Here is a 12,363-nt window from a genome sequence, read left to right as displayed (position 1 = left end):
TGCACGCCAGGCCGACGCTCTACCACTGAGCCAACCAGCCAGGGCTTTCTTTTCTTTTTTTTTTTTTGACAGAGACAGAGTCAGAGAGAGAGATAGCTAGGGACAGACAGACAGGAAGGGAGAGAGATGAGAAGCATCAATTCTTTGTTGCAACACCTTAGTTGTTCAGTGATTGCTTTCTCATATGTGCCTTGACCAGGGGGCTACAGCAGAGTGAGTAACCCCTTGCTCAACCCATCGACCTTTAGGCTCAAGCCAGTGACCATGGGGTCACATCTATGATCCCACATTCAAGCTGGCGATCCTACGCTCAAGCTGGTAAACCCGCACTCAAGCCAGATGAGCTTGCACTCAAGGCGGCAACCTCAGGATTTCAAACCTGGGTTCTCTGCGTCCCAGTCTGACACTCTTATCCACTGCACCACTGCCTGGTCAGGCCAGGAATGTCTTGAGAAGTGTATTATTCATTTGCTCCAGTCTGTTAACTGGAGCTTTCAAAAAGCAATAACTAAAATTGATTAGAATTCAGCTATTTTTAACAAACCAACTAGATAGAATTGTAAATTGAATCATCTGAGAATGGAAGCTGTATTTTCATGTGATGCATGTGGTTTGCTTTTATGTAACTGCTACAAAAGTTAAGTCCTAAGATCCACATTTAACAAGTAAAACTAAGAAACCATCAGTTCCTAAAGAGGTATTTCTGAAGATCAATTTCACTGCTTAGAGACATAAGATAATGGCTTATGGAAAGAATTTATGTGTGGGTGTTAATGGCTGTGAATTGTTGAATTTTACTTGTTGAAATAAAGCATAAAGGATAAATAAATGACTTTTATAAAGCACGTCATGAGTACCAGACAATTCTTTGCCTTGCTTCAGAGAAACTGCTCCCATACTTACTTTCTCCACATGGCAACAAATGACTGTGCTGACACAAATCCTGTCTTCTCTCCCCCTGCAGCTTTGAACATTGGGGTTTTCCAATAGAGAGGACAGCCACAGACCTGCACAGAAAACACCAACACAGTGTAAGCCAAGGGTCAGTGGAGAGATGGCATGGCCAAAGGGCCTTTGTGGCTTTTACCCTTCGTGCAACAGTGGACAGTGGGCCCTTGGGGGAGCCAACCTGGGTCAGAGGCAAATATACCAGAGAGCGGCACAGGAGGAACAAAATACAGGATTACATGAGTAATGAAGAAAATGGAAATCCATTTACCTTTTCATCACCCTATTCATTTATAGTGATGTTTCTTTCCCCAATCCTGACAGTTAAAGCAACCAATCTTCCCCTTCCTGCCACTCTTACATCATTTATTTTCTACTTTCTAGAAAGAAAAAAAAAATGGCTGAATGTCACAGTTGTCTATGCCCTTCCTTCTGATGGCAAAATGCAGTCACCTTTATTACTCTCCGGCACTTGGTGTTAACACTCCACCTCTATCTCCTACTCTCCTTTGCGTCTTATGTTAAGCCTCAGGTTCAAGAAGAACCAGAAAATCCTTGACTGTTTAAGAAAATAGCTATCAAATCTATTTAAATGGTTACAAGTCAGATGGAAGATAAAAGGCAAAGATCAAAATGCTATAATTTAGGTATTAGAAGCTACCACAAATGACTCCGTATTATAAAAGCCTTAGGAAGAACTGGGAGTGAATATAAAGCAACTACAATACCCAAAAAGGTAATTATTTTTCTTCCTCGATAAAAAGCTCTTTCTTTAAATTAAAAAAGTTATTCTTATAGCTTATAAGAAAGAGTTCTTACCAAATTTACCCATTATTTTTTCCCTAGAGAGAAAATTGTTCCCTCCTAGTAATGATAATATCTACATATTAGCAGAGAAATAGTTTCCAAATGTTCCCAGTTTTGTATATACACATAAAACATATCCCCAAATCTGGAACTCTTCAAAAAGACACATCTTGTTATTAGATAAAGAAATCTTTATTATTCACATTAGATCTAGAATCTGTTGAGCCCTCATCAGTCTACAAAGGGAAGTTTCTCCACTGGAGGTTGATAAGATGTGAATTCACATTAGGTTCAGGTAACATGCCTGGTGTGAAGCCTTAAGAGTCAGAGGGATCCCTATGGAAGAATGAAGGGTACCCGGTCTGCAATTAGTTATGCTGAGAACACCCAAGGCTGCTGGGTTCATGTCAGAGAGGAGAATATGGAAGGTGAGATTCAAGCCAAGAGAGGTAAATATGAGGCAGAAATAAGGTTGCTCCTGCCAGGGCTACTAAAGCACGTTCTGCAAGCACGATGGAATTTAAGATTTCTGAAGTTCAGAGTTCAAATACCTCTACTGAGGTCAAGAATGAGGGAAAGGTGTTGCTTAGCAACCAAATGGCTTGCTTATTGTGTAAATTATGATCGCCAAGGCACAAAACTCACAATATACTTTGAGTTGTAAACTGTCAAATCCACTTTCCCCAATCCCAATCCTCTCTTTCATGCAGAAAGGTGATTGGCCAAGAAAATGCTCTTAGATGTGACAGGCTATTGGCAACTGCTGGGAAAGCTGAAAGAGTAGCCTGCATTATGAAGGTGGAGGGTGCAGAGCCAGAAACACAAAGTATAGGGAGAGATTGGAACTGATTTGCCAAAGTGCTCAAAACTCCCACCTTCAGTCACTCATGGATTTTTCAGAATTGGAAGGAATTAGGAATCTTCTAGCTCAACCTTGAGAAGTGGCCACCAGTCTCACTCAGCTCTGTGCTTACTTGCCTCCCATAGCTCTTGCAACGGCTGTGGGCTTACTGTCCCCCGTGCGGCTACTGCCTCTATTGAACAGCTTATATTCCGTTGACTCCTGTTAAAATGCAGATATGTCAGCTAGTGTAGAGTATTAAATCACTGAGACATTAACACTTATAAATTTATTATGATCCAAAGGCAAAAATAAGGTAGAGAATGTTTTGAAGTAGACTGGAAAGAGCTGACCTATTTTGCTCAAAGTGGGTACCCTGAGTAAACCAGTGTTAGGGTATCAGGCCCTTGGAGAAAATGTCAAAGAAAAAAATGGGAAAGGCAGTGAATGGCAAGGGTTGCAGACATTGCACTTTGTTAAAAAAAAAGCATGGCTGGTCTGCATCTGCTTAAAAACAAAGAATTAAGGTAAAGGGAATCAGGAGATCAACATTAATCTAAGAAAATAATGGTATTAATCTGAGGGCAACAGCGTAGTCTTTTGTACCAAATGAGAGGACAAGCCAGTACCAAGTGTTTTGTTACAAAGGAAGAGAATGGATGACAAGTGAGGATACACAGAGACACAAAATGGGTTTAGGAAACTTGGGTTTACAGGAGCAGGCAAGAGTCCATGTGATAATAAAGTCACTAGAACAAAGAAACTTGATTAAGCACCTACAGTCTGAACTAAGAATGGCCTAACAACATGAAGAACTGAAAGCAAGATTGTCTAGTAAGACACGCAGGAGGATATAATCACTAATATCTGCAATATTCTTTAACATTTTATTTTATTTATTTTTAAATTTATTTATTTATTCACTTTAGAGAGGAGAGAGAAAGAGAGAGAGAAAGAAAGGGGGGAGGAGCAGGAAGCATCAACTCCCACATGTTCCTTGACCAGACAAGTGCAGGGTTTTAAACTGGTGACCTCAGCATTCCAGGTCGACGCTTTATCCACTGCGCCACCACAGGTCAGGCTTTAACATTTTAAAGTGTCTCCTCTTGTTATTCATTTGGTCTTCATGTGATCTCCATGCAGAAGAGGGCAGATATTTTTAACCCATTCTGCAATGAAGAAATAAAGGACAGAGCGCACTTGACAGGCCACAGAATGACAGGTCAAGACGGTGTTACATCAGCCAGAAGAGCGGCTGGAGGGCTTTGCATGGTTCAGAAGATAGTTTCATTCTTTTTCTTCAATTTCTTGCTAGAGGCCCTGCCTCTGACATGCTTTCCTTACTGTTCCTCAGTTTCTGTTTCTACACTGCCTTTGTCCCTTCTAGATTCATTCTCTCATCTCTTCTCTCTTAAAGCTCAGGGAAAAGTGCATACTACACACTGGGAATTAAATTGGAAATGGGCATTAATCTCTCCAGCGCTGTTTGAGGTTGAAGGTGAATAAGCTAAACTTCACCAACAGATGCAAATCATGAACACAAGAGGTTTGTTTACACTTCAAATTCAAGCTGCCCTTGAAAACAGCTTTATAAACTACAAGAATCCATAAAATTGTTCATTTATTGCTGTAACTATCTCTCCTCTCATTGTCCCCTAAAGGTTGTCTTTCTTCTTTTCAAATGACCTCCTCTTGCAAGAACACAAGCACACGGAGTCCAAGGGCCGTAGGTGCAGAGTTCACTGCCCAGTGCAGGCAAGAATGGTTAGCTAAAAATAAGGATGGCTTAGAGAGCGTTCACAGACTGCCCCAGCCCAGCAAAAGCTGGTTTAATGGTGATTAGCTAACCGGAAGATGCGATTAAGTGAATTTTTAAAAATAAATGGTTTTTAAAACAAAGAAACAAAATCCAATAAAATGAGCTGATACAGTAATCCAAAACAAAACACTACAAACCAATATACTTGTATTATCTTCTGATGGCATTATACACACATTCTCACATTTATAGACAATGCTATTTTTGACTTTTTAAAGGTAGGAGCAGTTTACCTTACCACTTGCGCTGACAAATAAGGTCTATGAGCAATGAACACCGATGCTTGGCAGCCATAAATGGAATGTAGGGCTATAATCAAGTACAATTCAGACAAGTTAATCAGACATGTATGTATACTGGCTATTGTGCCACATGATGATTAGGTATAAACAGTAATTGTTATGTAAATGACTATATGGTTAAACAAAATAGCTCTCTATGTTATTAAACTTTTCTATGTTGTCAGCTTCAACACTAACCGTTTTCCTGATGACACACTGCCTGCAGATAGCCAAGCTCCTTCCTCTGGTTCCGCAGCAAGCACAGACCCATCTCTGACTTGATTACACCCTTTCCTACAACTCCTGTGACCACAGTAGGCAATCTGCTCTCTCTGAATCTGCAGAGTGCTAGAGGGTCACTGAACCCTGGAGCAGGGCAGGGATCCTGGGTATACAGGGGTCAGTGGGCCAGGGCAGGAGGGTGAAGGCAGGGGGATAGAAAGGCCAAAACAGGCTCCTCAGTCAGGGGATGGAAATATTCAGAGGACCTGAATTCAGTCTAGAGCAGGGAGCAGGTCTGACAGTGAGGTATTAATCATATGGACAGGCTCTCCAGGGGTAGTGAGCCCAGCACACCTATGTCCCTTATCTGGACAGTTTCTTCTTGTCTGCCTGCCTGAAGCAATCCGTGAAAACCTCCTGTCTCTTTCACACAGACTGTTGCCATGGTGGAAATACTCTTTTTGGCATTTATGTGGTTATCATGTTATCTCCAGATGCAGAATTCATTCATCCTTGCTAAATTCTATCTTTTGGATTTAGATTCATAGTTACAGACCGTTTATATAATTTACCATCTTGATTCATACAACAGCCATTTCTCAAAGCTTGGGGTAAGAAAATGTCAATGCACTAAAAGAAGTTATAATTTATTAGGGTGGATCTAACTTGAAGTTAGCTAATGGTATTTTAGCATATATTCAGGGGAGATAACATATGGTAGAAATAGCATAGTGCTAGGAGTCAGAGGACTTGTCTCCTGACACATTCTAGTTCTCTGACTTCAGATACGTACTTGTGAGACTTCAGTTTCCTCATATGTAAAATAGAGTGGAAACAGGTGAGCTTTTATATCTGGAATGAGAGTCTGTTTTTCATTAGAAACATCTAAGGGATAAACAAGCAAGTTATAATATTAGGAGAAAAGGGGGAATAAAAGGCAGAATTTATTCTCATTTCCCTTAAAATCATTCTATTTACAAATTGCTTAACAGTAGTAACAAATATTCTGAGATTAGAGGTAGGGAAGAGGACAGGGCATGACAGGAGTGGGGAACTCAGGGCCTTCTCCAAAGATGCAACGGAAGGGAGAACTGAGGGCCCAAACGCAGAGGTGTGCTGTGGGAGGGCAAGTGGGTCAGACTCACACGGGAAACAGTAGTTTGGGTTTTATCCTCCAACTCAAACTTTTAAACTTTATTTCAAACCTTTAAATATTTTTCCTAACAGCAGGGGACCATTCCCAATACACAGGCACACAGGTCTTGGAGCTCCCACTTGGGTCTCCTACTTGCCCACATGCAGCCTTTAGCCTACCAAACCACCCTGTCTCTTGAAGCACAGCCTGCAATCACTGCTAAATCCTGAGGTATGATCTAACTCTTCAATATACAATAAAGATAAACTGCTATGGATGGTAGGAATCCCTGAATGTTGCTGAGCTGGAGAATGGCATAATCAAATATAACATAAGTGATGGTCATGCTCAGTATTAACTGTTCTAAGAGGAGGCTGGAGGTGTAGAATCTAGTTACTAAAGATTGTTCAGAAGTCCTGGCATTAGGAGCTAGGATCTTAAAAAGCAGTTGGTAAATTGGGAAGTACCAAAGCCTTGCTTCCTAGCAGAAAATCCATTTATTTCTGAGTAGAATTACAGTGCTGAGCTGGCCTAGTGGTTCCTTGTCTGGCTTTATGACAAAGAGTTATGATTATTGGGTGAGGACAAAAAAAGAGATTTGTATTCAACACAAGGGAAATATTTCTAACAAGTAAGGCTATATTTAATGATGAAACAGGCTGCTTGGCAAGACAGCGAGTTTCCTGTCACTGAAAGCATTCAAGCAGAGAATGAATTTATGTATCAGTGATGTCATGGATGGAATTCCTATATTAAATGGGAGGCTAGACTCAAAGTCCACTACGGTTTTCTTCAAACTTAAGAGTTCCATGAAAAAGGACTTTAGCTAAAGATATATCAGGATCAAATAAAATTTTTTCAACATGGAAAAAAATAAATTTTTTTTCCATCATGCTTAAAAACAGAGCAAAGGGGCAGTGAAGAGGGAGATTAGGATTGCTAGAGAAAGGGAGATTATACATCATTTAGTAGTTGTATTACCTTGGCAATTTTCCCCATTTCATAAATATCTGCTTTCTGATCTTCAATATCCATGAAAGCAGCCTCAATTCTGCTCAGAGTCTGCTCATGGTTACTGCAGGCATCTGGGAGTCCTTCGGGAAAGTAGAACCGTGGAATGTTTATGGACAAGGGTGCGTTCACATTATTCACATGAGGAACAGGGGAGAGAGGTTGGGGAATACTCGGAAAGGTCGCTGGAGGTGGCAGTGGCAGTCCAGGTTTCTTTTCTGGTTTATTTTGAATCTGGAAAGAAAATGTGATTATGAGACACAAAAATTATAAATTTCTTGAAAGTTCTTACTGGTAATAAGAAGGTGGATCTAAATACAATAAACCACAATTAGAGATAGCATTCTACTTTAAAGGGTGGCAAGCATGCTTCTAGGGAATAATTATCCATACTAAATAAATTAACACATTAAATATTTGTCACTACCACAGTTTACATAAATTTATGATTAAAAATCCTATGGTAGATTTTCCCATAAATTATGTGGCAGACATTTAAGAGCAAATCAGCTGACTCATTAAGGATTTGTATTCTTAGTCTGTTAGAATTGGATTGGTAAATTCTTTTGAAGATTGTTCTTGGTCTTTCTGTGTATGCATTTCTGTCTCTCCTTCAATAGGCAGATAGACTAGGCACCTTCTTCTCTTTCTTTTTTTCTTTTCTTTTTTGCATTTTTCCGAAATTAGAAGCGGGGAGGCAGAGACAGACTCCCGCATGCACCCAACCGGGATCCCCCTGGCATGCCCACAAGGGGCTAATGCTCTGCCCATCTGGGGCATTGCTCTGTTGTGGCTGGAGCCATTCTAGCACCTGAGGTGGAGGCCATGGAGCCGTCCTCAGCACCCTGGCCAATTTCGCTCCAATGGAGCCTCGGCTGCAGGAGAGGAAGAGAGAGAAAGAGAGGAAGGAGAGGGGGAGGGGTGGAGAAGCAGATAGTGGCTTCTTCTATGTGCCCTGGCCGGGAATTGAACCCAGGACTTCCACATACTGGGCCGATGCTCTACCTCTGAGCCAAACGGCCAGGGCCAGCACCTTCTTCTCTAGTTTAATTTTGTCTAAGTAGAATCACTGCCAGTCCCTGATACAGAGAAAGTCTTTGCTAAGAAAATTAAAAATTTTTGTTTTGGAATGTCTTCTACCTGGCTGATTTACTTGCCATTACGGGGCATGCCATATTTCCTGAGATACAATTTTTTCTCAATTTTGGTACATTCTAATAGGGAAGGATCACCATCACCAGTTTCATTAGACCCAAACTTCCTTTACAGATTATTAACTCATTTATAGTTTATATTATATTTTTCCAAAAAGGATTTGATCTGGTGAACAATAAAGAGACATAAAACAGGACAGTGTAAAGTGGGAGGGGAGAGTAATGGGGAGGGAGATTACGAATATTCATGATTTAAGGAAAGTAGAGAGGAGGTACACTAACATTTAGGTAGTTTATTTTCAATGAAGACTAAATTTAGTTCTGAGACTCCTAGAAGAAAAAGCAAAAATATTCCATAGATTTTCAGAATTTTAATTTCTATTCTTAATTTTGACCAATTATCTATCAAAGCTTATGAACATGGCACTGTATTAGATGCATATAAAATATAAAAGATGGTATCATTGTTAACCAGCTAATATATTTTAAATTCACTGTGAACACAAAGTATTACTTGAGTGTTCTTATTCCTTAAATTATCCTAATGCCATCCCTGAAGTTTGAACAATAATTTTCTGTAAGTAGACCTGAATATCATAATTCCTTTGACCTAAGGGCTTATAATATGATATTTAGATTCAGGATAAAAATCTTAGCTACCTTAGTATTAGAAGAAGATAAGCTTCATTCACATAAATAGATGATGAATATGACTGAACTTCCTACTGCTGCTATAGTACAGGACCCATTTCTCATGTTAATATCTGATATTAATACAGAGTGAAGTCTGCTCATATATTAATGCTATTGTGGATATGAAGGCCAGTTGGTCACAACAAGCCATTGCTGCAGTATGAGGATGTCATGCATGTAAAGCAGTAGTCAAAGAAGAAATGGCACAGAGGGAAGTGATACCAATGAAAGATGAAAAACTTAACAGAAAACAGTGGTGGCTTACTGGCCGTATGACCCCACGAAAGTTACTTAAACTTTTAGAATTTCAGTAATAAAGCAGATTAAAATCCTTTTTGGAAGGTTGTTGTGAAGATTAAAGAAAATTACGGGAGTAAGGAATAAAGAAATTACGTAGGTAAAAGGTTCAAAACAGTGCTGGGCACAGATATATCTTTATTTGAGAAAATGAACCACAGGGTGGGGATCCCAAAACTTTAAACATAATGGCACAGTCCTTCAGATTCAATAATAATCACTTACATCTGTGAAGCAATTTAAAGTTTACAAACCACTTCTGATATAACAAATTGATAATCTATTCTAAGTAAACACTTCTCTCTACCTTAATGCTAAATCTGCAAGTATTATTACAGAGTCTTATGAGTCAATAACAGTAGAAATTTGTTCTTAAGTGTCTAAAACAGGACATATAATTCTTCAGGGGCTTTACCTAAGTCACTTATGTTAGTGTCATTTCCTTCCTATTATTCTATGTTAAAAGAGATTTGTGAGACAAGTCAGCAATCATCAAAATTCTTTTTTTGATTCCCCAAAATGTTTCCCACGGTGTGACATCCAGAGCAATTATAACCATAGGATTAAGACCACTGGTGCCAGTGAGGATGAAACCCAATAGTCTAGTGAACACATGCTAGTGGAGAAGGTTTAGAGGAAAGCCTTCAAATGTTGACTCTACACTTTTGCTTTGACAGAAATAAGTGACATTCAGAACAAACCCTGGCTATCTGTCAAAGTTTTATTTGAATGGGAAAATATCTGATTATATAATAGTCTATTTTACTTTCCTTCATGTATTTCTTAACATGGAACAATTCACTGATAGGCAACTATTTATTAATTCATTGGCTGATACACATTTAATAAAAGTGATATTAATATTTAAAAAGGAAAATAAAAAGAATGCATTTATTTTGAACCTTCAGGTATATCAACTTACTTTCCATTTAGTTTAATAGGAGACATAATTTAAACCTTAACATAGTTTAATAAAACTGATTCTTTATAAACATTATAGAATATAATAATATAAATTTTGCCAGCTTTATCAGCAAGTTTAGCATCAGTTAACTTTAAATAAAATTGTTTCACTCAAATCTAGGAATGGCACTAAAACACAATTAGCTGGGTAAAGTACCTCAAGTTTCCATTTCAGTCTTTCTTTCCTCTTTAAACATAGTATCATTTAAATATTCCTTATGAATAGTATCCTTATATCATTACATTCCTATAGTATTTCCACTATTTGATCATTTTTGAGCCATTTAAATACAACTTCATATAGTCTGATCAAATAATTTTAAATTACTTTGGGTCAGAATAACTGACACTATGGTTTCTTGCTGGATCCTGGATGGCCATCATTTGTATAGCCCTTGATTTGTATTGTAGTCAGTGTCAGGTACTAATCTGGAGAGACACTGGCCATAAGGGTGTGAGCATGTTAGTGTGGGCTCTACAAAGCAGTCATTATAGGCAGAAACGATTCAGTCTCACAGCGTGCTCAGGGAGGACATTCTTTCAGCACCCTGAAGTCAACTGCCATCCTTTAGTACCTACATACATTATAGCACACACACACACACCATTGTCTATATATAAAATTAGTTCTTCCTTTAAACAAAAAAAGATTAATGGGATCAATACTTTAATCAAATAGAGCTTATTAAGTCAAAGTACAAACAAGACTTTTAACACAGAAATTTTAGTTTCTCAAAGATATTCCTCATAAAAATTCTAGTATTTCCACCACTAAATTGTAAAATACTTGTTAAGTTGTATTTATTGTCTCTAAAACTGTATTCCCTCTTTACAAGAGAAAAATGTGAGTACTGTATTCAGGTCCAGAAGGTCTATTTTTAAACCTGTTGGAATCTCTCTACAAATAGCTTTCTGCAAATAGCTGAATAGAGGACACATTAATTCCTTGATCTGTGAGCTGTAAAATTATTTGTAAGTTAGTTCACTGGGTGGTTTTATTAGTAATAAAAAATATTTTAAAAGAAACACCCAAGTTTCAAACCTGTGTCTGCTGAAATAACTTCAGCCGCTTCTTAAATTGTGATGGGAGAACAAAATCACAGCCCCTTGCCAGGAAAGCTAACTCTCCCCTTAAATCCGGGTCCCTTCGTAGAGATGTTTCCTTGATCATCATCTTTGAAAAGTGGATATTTACTTAGCAACCGTCCAGCACACTTCTGAAGACAAATTTAATACGTTGTCAATCTTGTCTGGTAGAAGGGTATTTTTTTCTTCTTATCGCCCAAAGAAATTAAGTTCAAGCATTGCGCTCTCCCAGCCTCCAGAGACCACAATCCATGCTTGTACTGACATGCAGCTGACTTCCAAATACAGCCTGTGGCTCCCAGTACCTGTTCATAATTTTCAAGTTAGAAACACAGCCTGCAGTGGGCCTGTTGCTCCTTGTAGGTAGCTTTATGAAAAATTGACCTGCACATGCTGAGAATACAGAGCCTTCTGGGAAAGGAAGCACCCACTACTCTGAGCACCGAAGTTAGAAACATTACAGTGGACCTAAAAATAGCGACTTCTCAGAGAATGCTAACTTCTTAACCCAGAGTATGTGAGGTGTCAATTCACATAACTTAGTTTGAGAATAGAAAGAACATTTAGAGAATTTTTGATTTTTCTATTTAATGTTTTATGAAAAAAGAACAAGCTATACTTCAAACTTGAAACTATTATTTTAAAAATCGTATTTTTAATTCTTATTTGAAGGGAAGCAAATTTCCAAAACCTTCTAGATAATTCCAGTCAACCTATAGAAAAAAAATAGATTTTCATCCTTAAATGGTATAAAACAAAGAGATTTGTTGATTTCAGATTTACAAATAAAATCCTTCTTGTTTGTTTGCAGAAGACTATTTTATTCATCAAACATACTTTTGGGAAATGATGCTAGATCTGGATACATTTGAAAACTTATTGTCAAAGTGTTGGTTAGGAAAGTGGGACAATTGATGGTATAAGAAAGCAGCTTTAAATATATACAAGTGAGTACAATTTCACTACCATAAAGGTACAAAAGCTGATCAAACAGCATTGACATAATACATCTTTAATTTGTGATTTTCTTTTCCTTTCAAGGTGCTTTACACAAATCATCTCAGATTTTAAATTTTTTCTATTATTTTACCATATGTTAAAGCTCT

At 38.2% G+C, this 12,363-nt stretch overlaps 1 protein-coding gene across 6 annotated transcripts in view; it reads right to left on the bottom strand.

Annotated features, from left to right (window-relative positions):
* The window catches only part of PPP2R3A (protein phosphatase 2 regulatory subunit B''alpha), a 255,934-nt gene that overhangs the window by 145,878 nt on the left and 97,693 nt on the right, over positions 1-12,363 (bottom strand). For 5 of the 6 annotated variants that reach the window (XM_066352130.1, XM_066352128.1, XM_066352132.1 and 2 more), the window contains exons 4-5: positions 7,035-7,298; positions 904-1,007 (exon numbers count right to left, since the gene is read on the bottom strand). In XM_066352130.1, coding sequence (XP_066208227.1) covers positions 904-1,007; positions 7,035-7,298 — 368 coding nt within the window. Of the gene's footprint in view, positions 1-903; positions 1,008-7,034; positions 7,299-11,213; positions 11,561-12,363 lie in introns of those variants that run through there. The other variant, XM_066352133.1, reaches the window with a different exon arrangement.

The sequence above is a fragment of the Saccopteryx leptura genome, chromosome 10 (assembly GCF_036850995.1).
Source record: "Saccopteryx leptura isolate mSacLep1 chromosome 10, mSacLep1_pri_phased_curated, whole genome shotgun sequence".
Lineage (NCBI taxonomy): Eukaryota > Metazoa > Chordata > Mammalia > Chiroptera > Emballonuridae > Saccopteryx > Saccopteryx leptura.
The sequence above is the reverse complement of the archived record's forward strand: the minus strand, read 5'-3'. Positions and strand labels throughout refer to the sequence as shown.